At 45.6% G+C, this 18,501-nt stretch overlaps 1 protein-coding gene across 1 annotated transcript in view; it reads right to left on the bottom strand.

The window, feature by feature from the left end:
* The window catches only part of LOC134936119 (A.superbus venom factor 1-like), a 147,197-nt gene that overhangs the window by 123,141 nt on the left and 5,555 nt on the right, over nucleotides 1-18,501 (bottom strand). The window contains exons 2-4 of the mRNA XM_063931028.1: nucleotides 4,465-4,651; nucleotides 3,590-3,752; nucleotides 192-262 (exon numbers count right to left, since the gene is read on the bottom strand). Of these exons, the coding sequence (XP_063787098.1) occupies nucleotides 192-262; nucleotides 3,590-3,752; nucleotides 4,465-4,651 (421 nt within the window). The remainder of the gene's footprint in view (nucleotides 1-191; nucleotides 263-3,589; nucleotides 3,753-4,464; nucleotides 4,652-18,501) is intronic.

Raw genomic sequence — 18,501 nt, 5'->3', positions numbered from 1 at the left:
TCACTTGAGCAGTCTTCTCCTCTATCCCAGTATTAGTAACGTAAGCAAATGATCATCTTAAAAGAATGTTATCAGTGTAATTAGTGCATGATGCATGAAGTGGTACTGGCATAATATTCTGTATAAATCAATCAAGTTAAATCAAAAATACTTTTTCTGTTGAGTTTGACAATCAAGATGATTAATCTCACCAGGATTTCGATGATCACTGATGCTTCTACAGGTTGCAATCTTGGAGTCACAGAGAAAATCCTGTAGAGGACTGAATGAGAAAAGAAAGTTATTTACAAACTATTATTATTAACCTTTATTTATATGGCGCCACAAGGGTTCCGCAGCGCCCAATTACAGAGTACATATGCACATAATCAAAACAGGAAAACAGTGACTTACAGTTGAAGACAATATAGGACAAGTACAGGGTAACTAAGCATAACTACACCAGTAAACGACATAGAGATAAGTTCCAGGTGGCCAAAAAACTGCGGGATTTGGGCAGTTGAGGATTATTAAATTAAGACAAAGGATAAGCACATGAGGGAAGAGGGCCCTACTCGTGAGAGCTTACATTCTAAAGGGGAGGGGTAGACAGACAGGTGTGACACAGATGGGGTACATAGAGAGCGTGGAACAGAGGGTTAGGATGAGATTTGGCTGGGTTTGGTAAAGAAATGTGTCTTAAGAGCTATAAGAACTATAAGTAAGAACCATTTTTGTCTGGTCATCTGTCCTCTATACAGTACATAAATGTCTGACTGCTTATCACTTGAAGTAATGTATCATGAATGAATGAAGTTTATTGTGCGGGAGCAGGTTCCGGTAGAAATACTTTTTTTTCAGTAAATGTTATTGGAACTGTGCTACAAGACATCCTATGAATGTGATGCCACAGTTGTATACATGGTTATCCAGTCTTTAGGTCGACAACACTTAGGTCGACACACATTAGGTCGACCACTTTTGGTTGACATGCATTAGGTCAACATGGTCATTAGGCCGACATGGTCACTAGGTCGACATGACAAAGGTCGACACATGAGAAGGTCAACATGAGTTTTGGAAAAAAACATTTTTACTTTTTTGAACTTTTTCATACTTTGCGATTCACATGGACCACGATTGGGTATACTAACCTGTGCTGAGTGCAGCGGTAGCTGAGCGAGGCACCTTGCCCGAAGCATGGAGAGCAAAGAGATGGGTTCCCAGTCACTTTATGAAGTAAATGACACAAAAAAAACTCATGTCGACCTTTTTTTTCATGTAGACTTTAATCAAGTCGACCTAATGAATGAGTCAACCTATTTCATGTGTTGACCTAGTCACTGTTGACCAATAGTGGTTGACCTAATGACTGTCGACCTAGTTACTGTCGACCCAACGATTCACACCCGTATACATGATAGACAACATTCTACAAAGTGTTGTGTTCTGTGGACCAAAAGAGGTAAGGAGAAAACAGCTGGTAGAAGAGAAAGGAGTACAATAGGGGTGGTCCGTAAGGGATGTAAAGAGAAAAGTAAAAGTAAACAAAGAAAAGGGGATGTTATAAATGAACAACAGGACCGTAGTATAGACTAGTGGATAAAGAAAAAAGATTTATTGTATCGTGTAGAAAATGGACAAACCAAATTTTCTTCATATGGTTCAAGAACATTGGAGGGTCAGGATGTTTCCACTAGAAAGCTATCAAACATTAGGCAGCAGTGAGAATATGGTTAATAAATTAATTTCCAAGAACATTTAGGGGTGTCAGGTATAGGCTGCTGGAGATGGCAAATGAAGAGGTTGGGAAGAACAGAGACCTGAGTGATAGTGAACATGAGATTTTGGACCTCATGGCAAAAAAATTATATTTTGGGGCAGGACTTCCAAACGTGGTGCAGAGTACAGGGATCACCACAATGTCACCATCAAAGAATTGACGTGGAAAGGAAGATAATATGCAATCTTGTGGGAAAAGTATACCAGTGAAATAACAGTTTATACAAGTTTTCCTTAGTATGCATTTACAGTACATCAAAGACCTGCCAACCATCTATTCCTCCATATCTTCCTTCCAACAAACTTATGAGTAGATTTAACCAGCTAGAATTTTAAAGTAAGAAGTATAGGGTGGAAATGAGACCTCTGGAGGAGAAGCTGCAAATCAGATGCCTCAAGGTGAGTGGGTTTGTAAGAAGCTCTTGGTTTCGTTTTGCTGTTGTATATGTGGTAGTCTCACAGGGATGGTGGAGTCTAATGTACAGAGAAAGCCAGGGATATATTTTTAGAATGGAAACCATTAAAGCTTAGGATAGTATGGAGGGATTTTATTGTCTAAAGGAGTTCTTCAGCAGGTATTTCTGCTTTGAGGAAGTCCAATTGTCAAGAAGAAGGGCAGATGTCTTGAGGAAGTCCAATTGTCAAGAAGGAGGGCAGATGTCTTTCAACCAAATATTCACTACGTCTAAGATCCAGGTCTATGCCATAGGGATCTGGACCATGTAGAATTCAGAAACAATCTCCTAAACTCTATCAGCAATTTTCTGGGGATTGTAAAGTGGGTGTTTAAAGGAGTCTTATGGATCTAATCCTATTACAGAATCAAATGGATCTAGGTTGATTCAAAAGGATGGAGCCTTGTCAGCTCTCTCAAGAAATTTTTGAAAGAGCCAAAGAAAGATTTTAGCTACTAACAGTATTAGACAGTATCCTGATGAGCTAGCAGTTGATAGCTCGGAGTTTAAAATAGGTTTTATACTTTGGGTTTAGGAAATGTTACTTCACCTCAAGTAATGCTATTGAGGATTCTAGGGAATCCTCATATTGTTTGGGGCTTTTTTTCTGGCTGATCCCATAAATGGGGACCTTGTTGATAAATTTATCAAAGCTTGGGGAGAGATAAAGTTTAGAGAGATAAAAAGAGACAGATAAAGCAACAACCTATTCGTTCCTGTCAACATAATAAAATGTTTTGTTTTTTTAACTAGAATGTGTCTGTATTTTTATTTCTCAACGTATTTGAACTAAAACTGTACATGTTTCTTTATTTACATTTCTTTGACAAACCACAGGTCCCAGCAGGCCTAGTTTCTCCAAGTTCTAGCTTTTTTTTGCCAGTTACTGTATATTTGGTAGCTTGTAGATCACCAGAAATAATTTTTTAAATCTATATTTATGTTACTACTCCATACCCAATGAACATTGGGAGCACAGAAGAGCCCTGGTCCTATTGTCACCAGGGATGGTTATGGCCAGGAGTGGTAGTGGTGGTCGGGGTGGGGTGGGAGTAATAAATGCATTTTTGCAGGCTTGACTGCCATAGGGAATTCAGCAGTAGTGCTGACTGGCACATGCATCTGCCTGGAACCACTGTGGGCACCCCATCTATGGTTCCACCAGCTCATACTGGCAAAGCCCAGAGCTGGATACCCTTAAATCAGGTAGGTAACGCATACTGATCATTCTCATTTTTGGGTAATAAGCACCAGACTGAAATCACCTGTCTACTTATGAGCTGAAAATCAGTCGGTTTGGGAGGAAAGCTTCCAACTTTCCCTGTACACTGGAATGATAATTGGCTAGCTGAATTGGATATGTCAAACGTTACCTGTGGATCCCGGAGTGTAGATGGGTTTGTCAGTCTGCATGAAAATGTGTCCACTTTGAAAGGACACCAAGATGACCTTCTCCAGATTGCAGCTGGTAGACTTTACGGTGACATAGACATACTGTTTCTTTTTGGGATCTATTTTCAAAACTTTTCCAGGAATCTATAGTATGGGGATGATATTATGAAAATAAATGAATATATATACTGTACATTACTGGTTCTCAAACTGTGTGCTGTGGCACATTAGGGTGCCTCAGGACACTGGAAGGGGTGCCTTGCGATGGTGGTCCAGGATCCAATTCAAATTATTTACGGTCAATGTAATTGGCAAAACCAGTGCTGGTGGCTGCCAATCATAAACTATGTGGACAAACTGAATCAAATCTTGTCCCTCACCACACAATAACCTAAGGGTGACAAATAAACATGGCCTAGGGGTGTCGTGAAAAAATTTCTGACACTTTTTAAAAAAAGGTTGAGAACCACTGCCTAACCCAAACCCCCCCCTCCCGTAGCCTAACCCTCCCACCGGGGGTGCCTAATCCAAACCCCCATCCCATAGCCTAACCCTAACCTCCCCCTCCCCGAAACCTAACCCTAACCCCCCCCCCCTGCTTATGGGATGCCAGCCGACGGGAATCCGGCGTCGGTTTACTGACCCTGTCAGCATTCTGGAATTGGTGTTTTGACAGGTGTAGAGATTCCAGGCGTCAGTATTCTGACTGCCAGGATCCTGACAGCCGATATCTTAACCACGTCCCTACTGTGTATCTAGTTCATTATTATTCATAATTGGTCACATATTCCTACAAATGACATATCCACTAAGTGTCTACACATCCCCTCCTTCTATTCACAGACAAGAGACTTACCGTCAATTTAATTGTTCCCAGAAAACCATTCTCCTTATTGACAAGGACCTTTCCTTGAACTAAAGTGAGTGTCCTCTGGGGGAAGTCTTGGACAATGACATCAGCATCAAACGCAGCGTTGTTTCCGTCCACTATGATGGTCTCTTCGCTGTCCAGGCGCAACACGTTGGGTGTGATCAGGGAGCATCTGGGAGATAATATAAATGCGTGCGGCTAATATGGCTTTATACAGTACACTTAAACATATAATCCATATATACAGCCTGTAGTATTGATAGCAAATTGCCACTCTAATACCCAAAAAAAGTTAGGGTGCCACTGCCAACATCTCTCCTTATTTACTTACACACCTGTTCTCTATTATTCCTGCTACACAATTTTACTATGTATGTTCCTCTAATGAAGTTCTGATTTGTAATGCTCTTAGGCATCCCCCAAATAGTGTGTCTTTTACCAATATTGTTACTAAATACCTGTTACTATTTCTCTATTGTCCGGATAGAGAAGGTAATTCTGATCTGATCGCTGCTGTGCGAAAACAGGTGATCAGGTCCTAACTGCGCATGTGTATGCACCGCAATGTGCATGCGCGTCAGACAACATCAACGGGCATCGCCGGTCAGCGACAGGATGGTGCGAAAAATCAGAACGCACGGGCGTTCGCAAGGTGATTGACAGGAAGAGGCCGTTTGTGGGTGGCAACTGAGCGTTTACAGGGCGTGTCTGGAAAAATGCAAGCATTCCCAAGCATTTTCAGGGAGGTTGTCTGACGTCAGCTCCTGCCCCTAAATACTGGGCTGCGCAGAGACTGCACACAGTGGATTTTCGTGGCTCGGCAAACACATGCGATCTCACACTTGTACAGCGAATTTACACTCCCCCTGCAGTGGCAAACGCAGGATTTCTAGAGGGGGGTTTCCGAATGCAGTCCACAATCTCCCACTCTGTGGAACATTGTAGCAAGTGCGAGAGTAGCAGAAGAACCTAGTAATGACTCTGGACATTAATGTAAACACTGGTCTATTTATACACTGGATACTGTATGGCATACAGTATTAATATTTAAAACTAGATGGTCTCAAGTATAGGCTGTATCACCCATATTTAAGTAATATAAAAAAATGGTTAAGAAAGGTTTAACATACCAAAATAAATAAATAAATACACAAACATAACAGAACCAGTGGGAGAAAGAACTGTATTTTTTAAGCACACATTCTCCCACCTCATGGTAAGGCTCCTGTCTCTTCTTCCTGGTAGCTACTCTATGGTCCAGAGCACTGATTGAGGACTCAGATCCACACGGGATCCGGATTGAAAGTCGACAGTAACTAGGTCGACAATGTCTAGGTCGACCACTATTGGTCGACAGTAACTAGGTCAATAGGGTGTCTAGGTCAACAGGGTCTTTAGGTCGACATGTTCTAGGTCGACAGGTCAAAAGGTCGACATGAATTTTTCACAATTTTTTTACTTTTTTTAACCTTTTCATACTTTACGATCAACGTGGACTACGATTGGAATGGTAATCTGTGCCGAGCGAAGCGGTAGCGGAGCGAAGGCACCATGCCTGAAGCATGGCGAGTGAAGCGAGCCATGCGAGGGGACGCAGTGCACTAATTGGGGTTCCCGGTCACTCTACGAAGGAAACGACACCAAAATAACATTAAAAACTCATGTCGACCTTTTGACCTGTTGACCTAGAACATGTCGACCTAAAGACCCTGTCGACCTAGACACCCTGTCGACCTAGTTACTGACGACCAATAGTGGTCGACCTAGACATTGTCGACCTAGTTACTGTCGACTTTCAATACCACACCCGATCCACACACCCAGCAAACTGGGCATGTGCAGCAGCTCTGCTCTGTCCTTTAAACTGCATGATGTGGTGACAACTCTAGTAATCGTATTATTTACCATTGCTAATATTGTCAGAATTTGAGCCACTTGCCAAGAGCAGGGGGGTTTCCGTGCAACCAGAACCCCCCCCCTGCGTTTGCCCATGCCCTGGATGTGGCGACTATTAGATCGTAGGAGAGCAAAATTAGCAGCCAGGCGATCAGGTCTGAATTAACCCCAAAGATTCTTTCAAACAATCAAACAAAAAAACAAAAAAAAGTAAACGAAGCTTAGGGGTCTATGTACTAAGCGCTGGAGAGTGATAAAGTGGAGAGAGATAAAATATCAACAGCCAGCCCCTATCTATCATTTAGCATACACAGCCTGTGACATGACAGTTAGGAGCTGGTTGGCTGGTACTTTATCTCTCTCCAAGACTTAGTAAATGTTATTTCGGCATAATGGTCCTCATTCACAGTTGTGCGCTAATGTTGCCGCAGATGCATATTTCTTCGACTATGGGCCTAATTCTGAGTTGATCGCAGCAGCAAATTTGTTAGCAGTTGGGCAAAACTATGTGCATTGCAGGGGGGGCAGATATAACATGTGCAGAGAGAGTTAGATTTGGGTGGGATGTATTTAAACTGAAATTTAAATTGCAGTGTAAAAATAAAGCAGCCAGTATTTACCCTGCACAGAAACAAAATAACCCACCCAAATCTAACTCTCTCTGCAAATGTTATATCTGCCCCCCCTGCAGTGCACATGGTTTTGCCCAATTGCTAACAAACTTGCTGCTGCGATCAACTCAGAATTACCCCTATGTGCAATAATATGCTAATGCAACAGCCGCTGGGATTTGTACAAAGACACCCACCGGAGCCTTCGCAGCTGCCCACAACCGCCGTACACATTTGCAGCATCAACGCAGATCCTGAAAACATAGACTCCCGGAGTTTGTCCAGGGTCTCTCAGAATGGGCGCCATAACTGAGACACCTGAAATGTGTCTGCTATGTACAGGATCGCAGTCAGCGGCTGATACACACCCCAATAATGGTACCAACATGCCCGTATTTTGCTGCCACTCCCCTTTGCCTCCTAAAAAATGAACACTCCCTGTCAATCACTTGAGAACGAATCCTCACTGCGAGTATAATCGCATTTCAATCACCGTGTGCACTCAGGGCTGGATTAAGCCTTGGGGGTGCCCGGTGCACTTTAGACAGTGGGGCGCAGGTGGAAGGGGGAATGGGGACTGTGTATAAGATTGTGTATACCTCCCAACATGACCCATTTCAGGAGGGACAAAATGCTCTTTACATGGACTTTCCTCTTAATATATGATCGAGGTCCCCTGTGTCGAACTATTTCATTGATAAGAAAGGTATATCAACACCGGTGATTGCAATCATAACTTAAGAATTGTGTCCTTCCAGGAATGGGTCATGTTGGGATGTATGGATTGTGTATATTAAATTTAGCCCAATGGTGTATATTAGATTTAAAATAATTGTTTAATAAAGCCTTGGTACAGTTTATAGCTCCACCTAATTGAAAGACAACTATTTTATAAAATGTACTTATAGTGGAACAAAGACAACTTAAACAAACTTAAAATACACATAGAAAAAATATCTATGGCCCTCATTCCGAGTTGTTCGCTCGCAAGCTGCTTTTAGCAGCTTTACACACGCTAAGCCGCCGCCTACTGGGAGTGAATCTTAGCTTCTTAAAATTGCGAACAAAAGATTCTCAAAATTGCGACCACACACCTCTTAGCAGTTTCTGAGTAGCTCCAGACTTACTCGGCATCTGCGATCAGTTCAGTGCTTGTCGTTCCTGGTTTGACATCACAAACACACCCAGCGTTCGCCCAGACACTCCTCCGTTTCTTCAGCCACTCCCGCGTTTTTCCCAGAAACGGTAGCGTTTTTTCGCACACACCCATAAAACGGCCTGTTTCCGCCCAGAAACACCCACTTCCTGTCAATCACATTACGATCACCAGACCGAAGAAAAAACCGTGAGTGAAATACCTAACTGCATAGCAAATTTACTTGGCGCAGTCGCAGTGCGGACATTGCGCATGCGCACTAAGCGGAAAATCGCTGTGATGCGAAAAAATTTACCAAGCGATCAACTCGGAATGACCCCCTATGATTTATCTTGTCACATGTGAGAATAGCAGCTGCATCTGTACTACTTACACACTGGGACAGGACTCAGGAGGTGTGTGTGTGTGTGTATGTGTATGTGTCTCTCTCTAGACCCTTTAGATAGATAACAAGTTACACAGGACTCAGACACCCAGGTGTGGAGAGATATATTTTTGGTGCGCGCCTACGCCACGCACTGACCCTGTTTTAAGTATGGGGGGGCGCCGATGCTGTTTCTTGCACACAGCGCTAAAATGTCTAGTTACGGCACTGGCTGTCACTCACACAATGGTGGAGCTGCTAATTCACAGCTGGGTGCTCACTGGAATACATACATGCAGTCTATGCAACTGAAGGTCTAAGCAGATATTTGAGACAACCTTCCCATTCGGACACTCAATCCAATTGGGTTCCAACATCCTTGTCACTCCATACAACCATCTCATTCAGTACACACATTCAGCTCCCACATACATCTTGCTCCTTCCAGAGGTGTAAGTTCATCCCAGTCGCCTGGAGGCAAGTTGGCGCTTGGTGACCCCCCCCCCCCTTGGTGTATATAGTGTATATAGACACACACAACAGATCTATAGGGACCGTAACCTGAAGTGAATTGGCAGGGCTCCAGCTGTCCTGTGTGACAATGGCCGGTGGGTCAGTGCTCGACTCATGAGATACAGCCATCTGCATCATGCAAAATCAGCATTCACCTGTGGGTCCCGTCTCACAGTCCAGCAGCAAGGGGGGGTGGGGGGGTTTGCACCGGTGCTTACTGCAGCGCAGGCTGAGTGGTACCAGGCAGGAGCCTTCCTGCCTCCTATTGCAGGTGTTAGCAGGGCTCCTGGGACAGAGCAGATTAACTCTGCAGCACCAGTGAGTGCGCCGCAGAGCTCCGTTGGAAGAGCAGCAGTCACACTGGGATCCTGCTGTCAACCACACAGGTGCTGCTTTACATGCAGGTGCCCCTTCAGGGCTTGGAGCCCAGTGGCAGGCATCTCCATTGCCTCTGGAAGTTCCACCCCTTCCACCATCTACTGTCTATCAGTGGCGGCTCCTACCTCGGTAGAAGAGGAGTGCTGCCGCTGGTGATGCTCCTGAGTCTCCACCCCCTTGTTCCCGCCGCCTGTACTATGTACAGTTCACAGATGCCGGGACCCAACACATGCGTCAATGGTACTGCACATGTGCCAGGGACGGACTGGGGTCTGAATTCGGACCTGGCATGTGCGTGCACGGGTGCGCCTTTGGCACGTGCACCGTGTATGGGGGCGTGTGGGCACTAAAGTCAGGGGCGTGCCACAAATCAGTGCGTGGAGGGGAGGCGGGGAGCGGCCAGAGCAGAGAGCCGGAGGCTGCGCTGCACGTGGCCTTCCCAGCTCTCTGCCTGACAGGACCGGCCCACAACCCCATCGGCCCTTCTGGCATTTGCCAGAAGTGCCAGATGGGCAGTCCGGCCCTGGCATGCGCGAAACCACGGCTTCTATGGACTGCATCGGCAGCAGCCCATAGAAGCCGGCTAGGGCTGACAAGGCAGGGAGCTGGCAGGAAGCCCACTCTTTTGTAATCACTGCCCGGTCTGATGGCCTCGGAGGGAGGAAACACCTCCCAATGGGACTGCCTGTAGTGTCTGTGACTGACAGGTAGGTCTTCCAATAGGAAGTCACTGCCAGTCACAGTGAAGCCAGTGCAGTCTCACATACAGCATCTGGCTTCACTGACAATAAGCTTAGTGGCAGATTTCACTTGGGGGGGGGGGGGGAAGGGGGCTGCAGGAAAAAACCACCCCTTCTGTCTATGCATCTACACTTTCTTCCCCTGTATGCCTCCATGCTGCTGGGTCTTCCCCAATCCCTACATCAGGGCCGAAACTAGGATTTTCGGCACCTGGGGCAAGACAGAAGTTTAGCCCCCCCCAAAAAAAAAAAAAAAAAAACACAACACAAAAACACATAAATAACAAAAAAATATATAATACAAAAATAAAAACTACACCACACAATAGTGCAACCTTATTTTTAGATAGATAGATAGATAGATAGATAGATAGATAGATAGATAGATAGATAGATAGATAGATAGTCAATGTCGCTAAAGGTGCTCCGGTGCCCTCTGTTGTAGGCATGAGGTATGTACAGAAGAACAAAAAGTGGCGGCACTCAGTCTGCTTAAATAGCAGATGGCGTGTATTTAAAACACATATTGCAAACACCGGCGTTCTAAATATGTGTGTTTTAAACACACGTGATCTGCCATTTAAGCAGACTGAGTGCCGCCACTTTTTGTTCTTCTGTACATACCTCATGCCTACAACAGAGGGCTCCGGAGCACCTTTAGCAACATTGAGGAGTGCCGGCCTATGTTCAGGATTTTATATATAGGTGGCCATGGGCTACATGCACCCCACCCTATGAGTGGTGAGTGCAGACACTGCACCCCGCTTCTGGGGTGGTGAGTGCTGTGGTTTTATATTTGTTGGTATGTTGAAGGGATAATCTTTGTTTAACTCATATTAACTGTGGCCACAAGCTTTGCTCATGCACACCTATGCAAGCCCAATTATCTTAAACCTGAGTCAGCTGTTCTTTAGTAATTTATCAGCCAGTGTCAGGTGACTAGTGTACCTTTAAAAGCCATGGAGTATTTGGCAGATACACAGTAAACCAAGTGGGCATATTTGCAGTTATATTATGTGATACAGTTGCTAGGTTTTTATTTTTGAGACTCTGTGAGAGTGTAGGACCTGCATGAAGATGGGGAACCTTGGCGAGCGGTTTGCAGGCTTCCGTGCATTGGCCAATTCACTAACTAAACCCCCATCATTTATTTATTGATGTTGTGAAAATAAGTGAGCTTGCTTTGGTGAGTGCTGAACTTTCTGTTTGTATATATATATATATATATATATATATATATATATACATACATGCATACACACGTCTGTTGCCCCCACAATAAGATAAACAGTATATAGCAGAGGTGCGGCACTCATGGCATCTTAATCAGAGCAATAATGATGGCACAGTCATGATCCTGACAAAAATCTAAAATATAGATTGAAACGATTACTAACGTGGTGACTGTGCCATCATTAATGCTCTCCTTAAGACGCTGTGAGTGTCGCACCCCTGACAGATATATATATATATTCTGTATTTACATATATAAGAAGGCTGCTCCTTCTGCCTGGCCATCCCCCTCACATTGTCCACTTGCCTCAGCCCAGGCCAGGAGGATGAGGTGAACTGGTCGCCGGCTGTGTTGTCCCGTTCTCTGCTCCGGATGGCTGCCTCCTGCATACTGTAGGTCTGGGAGGTGCTGGCAGGCAGGCAGATGGGTGGGTATGCAGGAGGCGCTACCATGGACTTGAGCAGAGGGAGGCGCGGGCATTCAGTGGCTTGCAGCAGCAGTGAAGGTGATCGTGGCGGCAGGAGTCCGGTGTGCGCGGCGGAAGAAAGTGATCGCGAGGGGGGGGGCGGCGGAGCGGAGGAGCAGCTGGCTGGGGGAGCTTTCGGCGCCCTCTCAAATACGGCGCCTGGGGCACGTGACCCCCTAGCCCCCCCTAGTTACGGCCGTGCCTACATACACAATATTTGCAGCAGGCAACTCTTTTGCATAGACAGAGTCCTGCACACACATCTAGATTGTGATGATGTCCCTGCCAGACAACCAGCTGCCAGACCCAACTGACAAAGTATAGCTGGAATAGCTACAATTTTGTTCACCCTTATTGCAATGTTACAGTAGATTTGAGAGCATAATGTATCCTCTATGAGTACAATGATATAAGCAGTACAGTATCTTCATATGATGCTACACACTGCAGACATATTGGGCCGGTTGTAACGCGGTGCGAGACGGCCGGAGCTCTGAGATTCCAAACTCGTACGGTTTATTAATGCTGCAATAATTAACAAGCCAAATCCAATCTGGTTTGCCTGGTAAATTATTGCCGCTTTAAAAAAACGTACAAGTTCGGCCGAATCTTGGAGCTCCACCCATCTCGCACTGCATTACATATGGTCCCTTATATGAATATAACCCATACTCACGGTGTTTGTGCGTAGTTCCCAATAACCCCACATAGCAGTATAAGGCAGAAGCATCGATACCCCATGATTCCGTCTTGGGTATGTGCAACCTCTCATAGGTGGAGAATTTATAGAGTAACACGTTATGTAAGCTGGAGGCCTGAACAAATAACCATTCAATCAGTAACTCACAATGTAATACAGAGATTACTATATAAGGGATGGTCTGTATGAAGCAAGTTTGCAAACAAAGAGTTATCTGAGATAAACAGGAATGTCACTTGCAAACACGCACATTTACATCTGATTGAAGATCATTTTTTAAAACTCTCTTTGGAATTGCCCTGGGTTTGTTTCCCTGTGGGACTAGAGCAGACTATGGGGTATATGCAATTGCGGTCGAATTGCTTCAAATGTCGAAAAACGGGGCATTTTCGACACAAAAAAAAATTCAACAATGCAATACAGTACTTTTCGACAAAAAAACGTCCGTTTCAGATTCGACTTTTTGAAATTCGACAGTTGTCAAATTCGACATGTCTTCAATGGTAAAAATGCAGCTTTTCGACAAAAGTATATTCATTTGAAGAATGTCGATTCGACAACAGTGCTTTTCGACAGTAATTTAGTCAATTTCAGTCCGCCTCATTTTGGTGGCGTAATCTAATAAAAAAATGTAAAAACATGTTTTTTTGTGTTTTTTTTGTTGCTAATAGCATATCTATTTATATTAGAAGGGATTATCTACTTGGTTTGTCTATTAGGAGCCACAAGTATTATTTATATATTTTTTACAAGAATATTATTATTATTTTACTGACTAAAATAATATGGAGAGATCAGAGCATGTTTTTCAGTGGAAAGGGGTGGGAATGGGTTAAAAATCAAGAAAAAAAAATGCATGGGGTCCCCCCTCCTAAGCATAACCAGCCTCGGGCTCTTTGAGCCGGTCCTGGCTGTAAAAATACGGGGGGAAAATTGACAGGGGATCCCCCGTATTTTTACAACCAGCACCGGGTTCTGCGTCCGGTCCTGGTGCAAAAAATACGGGGGACAAAAGACACCAGCACCGGGCACCACTAGCTGGAGAGATAATGCCGCAGCCGGGGGACACTTTTATATCGGTCTCTGTGGCCGTGGCATTAAATCCCCAACTAGTCACCCCTGGCCGGGGTACCCTGGAGGAGTGGGGACCCCTTAAATCAAGGGGTCCCCCCTCCAGCCACCCAAGGGCCAGGGGTGAAGCCCGAGGCTGTCCCCCCCACCCAAGGGCTGCGGATGGGGGGCTGATAGCCTTGTGTCAAATAAAAGAATATTGTTTTTTGCCACAGAACTACAAGTCCCAGCAAGCCTTCCCCGCAAGCTGGTACTTGGCAAACCACAAGTACCAGCATGCAGGGGGGAAACGGGCCCGCTGGTACGTGTAGTTCTACTGCAAAAAAAATACCCAAATAAAAACAGTACACGCACACCGTGAAAGTAAAACTTTAAAACTTTATTACATACATGCATGCCGACACACACATACTTACCTATGTTCACACGCCGACTCTGTCCACTTCTCCAAGTAGAATCCACGCGGTAACTGAAAATAAAATTATACTCAGCAAAATCCAGTGTAGATCGGTCCTCTTCTGTTTTGTAATCCACGTACTTGGCAAAAAAATAAAACACAAAAGCCGGACCACGCACTGAAAGGGGTCCCATGTTTACACATGGGACCCCTTTTCCCGACTGCTGAGACCCCCCGTGACTCCTGTCACAGAGGGTCCCTTCAGCCAATCAAGGAGTGCCACGTCGTGGCACTCTCCTGATTGGCTGTGCGCGTCTGAGCTGTCAGACGGTGCATAGCACTATGCCGCTCCATTATCTTCAATGGTGGGAACTTTGCGGTCAGCGGTGAGGTTACCCGCGGTCAGCCGCTGACCGCGAGTAACCTCACCACTGACCGCAAAGTTCCGACCATTGAAGATAATGGAGCGGCAGTGCAATGCGCCGTCTGACATCTCAGACGCGCACAGCCAATCAGGAGAGTGCCACGACGTGGTGCTCCCTGATTGGCTGAAGGGACCATCTGTGACAGGAGTCACGGGGGTTCCCGGCATTCGGGGAAAGGGGTCCCATGTGTAAACATGGGACCCCTTTCAGTGCGTAGTCCGGATAATGCGGTTTGTTTTTTTGCCAAGTACGTGGATTACAAGGAGAAGAGGACAGGTGCTACACAGGATTTTTGTGAGTATCATTTTATTTTCAGGTACCCCGTGGATTCTACATGGAGAAGTGGACAGAGTCGGCGTGTGAACATAGGTAAGTATGTGTGTGTCGGCATGCATGTATGTAATAAAGTTTTACTTTCACGGTGTGCGTGTACTATTTTTATTTGGGTATTTTTTTGCAGTAGAACTACAGGTACCAGCGGGCCCATTTTTCCCCCACATGCTGGTACTTGTGGTCCTCCAAGTACCAGTTTGCGGGGGAGGCTTGCTGGGACTTGTAGTTCTGCTGCAAAAAACAATATTCTTTTATTTGACACAAGGCTATCAGCCCCCCATCTGCAGCCCTTGGATGGGGGGGGGGGGACAGCCTCGGGCTTCACCCCTGGCCCTTGGGTGGCTGGAGGGGGGGGGACCCCTTGATTTAAGGGGTCCCCACTCCTCCAGGGTACCCCGGCCAGGGGTGACTAGTTAGTGATTTAATGCCAGGGCCGCAGGGACCGATATAAAAGTGTCCCCCGGCTGTGGCATTATCTCTCTGACTAGTGGAGCCCGGTGCTGGTGTGAAAAATGCGGGGGACCCCTACGCTTTTTGTCCCTCCATATTTTTTGCACCAGGACCGGACGCAGAGCCCGGTGCTGGTTGTAAAAATACGGGGGATCCCCAGTCAATTTTTTCCCCGTATTTTTACAACCAGGGCCGGCTGAAAGAGCCCGAGGCTGGTTATGCTTAGGAGGGGGGACCCCACGCAATTTTTTTCTGGGTTTTTTAAACACTTTTGTGCCGTCCAAAAAGTCGAATCCAGGACGCACACTATCCGTCAATTGGTCCGTTTTTCGACAGCGGGACTGTCGAATCCGTTTTTTATTGAATATGTCGAATTCGGGTCCTGGCTGCAGGGTGTCTGACTGTCGAATTGTGTCGAATTAAAAAACAGTCAAATTCCAGCCGGAATTCGACCGCAATTGCATATACCCCTATGAGGTAAGTGTAATAGGTTCCAATTTGCTGAATCCAGCATGATAAAGCTAATAAATTTAAAGAACCAATTATTTTTAAGGCAAATGAAACTTTGTTGGTTCCATCAAATTCGAACTTATTACATACAGTGGAGGATATTACCCATGGGCTGCAGCACTGCCCACCCACCAAGTAAAATCTGCCACTCCGCTCAATGTTAGTAAAGCCAGATGCAGTCCGTGAGTGCACTAGCGTCACTGTGACCGACAGTGACTTCCTATTGAATAGAATAGAATAAAAATTTATTGGCCAGGTATACTTGCACATACCCAGAATTTGTTTCCGGTCACCTGCAACACAACTAACATTTGTATAGAAATATACCACATACATACTGTTGGACAAGAACCAACACCATACACAATAAAATAACAACACTAAAAAGCAACTCTATTTTAAAAGAGGGAAAATACCTAAATTAGCTATTATTTAACAGGCGAATTGCCTGTGGGGAAAAAAACTATTCCTATGTCTAGCAGTTTTTACAGGGAACATTCGGAATCGCCTACCTGACGACGGGCTGAATTCTGAGTTGATCGCTGCAGCAATTTTGTTAGCAGTTGGGCAAAACCATGTGCACTGCAGGGGGGCAGATGTAACATGTGCAGAGAGAGTTAGATTTGGGTGGGGTGTATTCAAACTGAAATCTAAATTGCAGTGTAAAAATAAAGCAGCCAGTATTTACCCTGCACAGAAACACAATAACCCACCCAAATCTAACTCTCTCTGCAAATGTTATGTCTGCCCCCCCCCCCCCCCCCCTGCAGTGCACATGGTTTTGCCCAACTGCTAACAAACTTGCTGCTGCGATCAACTCAGAATTACACCCATTGGGGGTAATTCCAAGTTGATCGCAGCAGGAATTTTGTTAGCAGTTGGGCAAAACCATGTGCACTGCAGGGGAGGCAGATATAACATGTGCAGAGAGAGTTAGATTTGGGTGGGTTATTTTGTTTATGTGCAGGGTAAATACTGGCTGCTTTATTTTTACACTGCAATTTAGATTTCAGATTGAACACACCACACCCAAATCTAACTCTCTCTGCACATGTTAAATCTGCCTCCCCTGCAGTGCACATGGGGGGTCATTCCGAGTTGTTCGCTCGCAAGTGAATTTTAGCAGATTTGCTCATGCTAAGCCGCCGCCTACTGGGAGTGAATCTTAGCATCTTAAAATTGCGAACGATGTATTCGCAATATTGCGATTACACACCTCGTAGCAGTTTCTGAGTAGCTTCAGACTTACTCGGCATCTGCGATCATTTCACTGCTTGTCGTTCCTGGTTTGACGTCACAAACACACCCAGCGTTCGCCCAGACACTCCCCCGTTTCTCCGGCCACTCCTGCGTTTTTTCCGGAAACGGTAGCGTTTTTTCCCGCACGCCCATAATACAGCCAGTTTCCGCCCAGTAACACCCATTTCCTGTCAATCACATTACGATCGCCAGAACGATGAAAATGCCGTGAGTAAAATTCCTAAGTGCATAGCAAATTTACTTGGCGCAGTCGCAGTGCGGACATTGCGCATGCGCATTAAGCGGAAAATCGCTGCGATGCGAAGATTTTTACCGAGCGAACAACTCGGAATGACCCCCATGGTTTTGCCCAACTGCTAACAAAATTCCTGCTGCGATCAACTTGGAATTACCCCCTTTGTTAGCAGTTGGGCAAAACCATGAGGGTCATTCCGAGTTGTTCGCTCGCTAGCTGATTTTATCAGCATTGCACACGCTAAGCCGCCGCCCTCTGGGGGTCATTCCGAGTTGATCGCTCGCTGCCGATTTTCGCAATGGAGCGATTAAGGCAAAAATGCGCATGCGCATGGTACGCAGTGCGCATGCGCTAAGTATTTTAGCACAAAACTTAGTAGATTTACTCACGTCCGAACTAAGAATTTTCATTGTTGAAGTGATCGTAGTGTGATTGACAGGGAGTGGGTGTTTCTTGGCGGAAACTGACCGTTTTCTGGGAGTGTGCGGAAAAACGCAGGCGTGCCAGCATAAAACACGGGAGTGTCTGGAGAAACGGGGGAGTGGCTGGACGAACGCAGGGCGTGTTTGTGGCGTCAAACCAGGAACGAAACTGACTAAACTGATCGCTATCTGTGAGTAGGTCTGGAGCTACTCAGAAACTGCAAAGAAATATGTATTCGCAATTCTGCTAATCTTTCGTTCGCTATTCTGCTAAGCTAAGATACACTCCCATAGGGCGGCGGCCCAGCGTGTGCAATGCTGCTAAAATCAGCTAGCGAGCGATCAACTCGGAATGACCCCCTCTGGGAGTGTATCTTAGCTTAGCAGAATAGCGAACGAAAGATTAGCAGAATTGCGAATACAGGCCCTCATTCCGAGTTGTTCGCTCGGTATTTTTCATCGCATCGCAATGAAAATCCGCTTAGTACGCATGCGCAATGTTCGCACTGCGACTGCGCCAAGTAACTTTGCTATGTAGAAAGTAATTTTACTCACGGCTTTTTCATCGCTCCGGCGAACGTAATGTGATTGACAGGAAATGGGTGTTACTGGGCGGAAACACGGCGTTTCAGGGGCGTGTGGCTGAAAACGCTACCGTTTCCGGAAAAAACGCAGGAGTGGCCGGAGAAACGGTGGGAGTGCCTGGGCGAACGCTGGGTGTGTTTGTGACGTCAACCAGGAACGACAAGCACTGAACTGATCGCACAGGCAGAGTAAGTCTGGAGCTACTCTGAAACTGCTAAGTAGTTAGTAATCGCAATATTGCGAATACATCGGTCGCAATTTTAAGAAGCTAAGATT

This window comes from Pseudophryne corroboree, chromosome 6, assembly GCF_028390025.1.
Source record: "Pseudophryne corroboree isolate aPseCor3 chromosome 6, aPseCor3.hap2, whole genome shotgun sequence".
NCBI lineage: Eukaryota > Metazoa > Chordata > Amphibia > Anura > Myobatrachidae > Pseudophryne > Pseudophryne corroboree.
The sequence above is the reverse complement of the archived record's forward strand: the minus strand, read 5'-3'. Positions and strand labels throughout refer to the sequence as shown.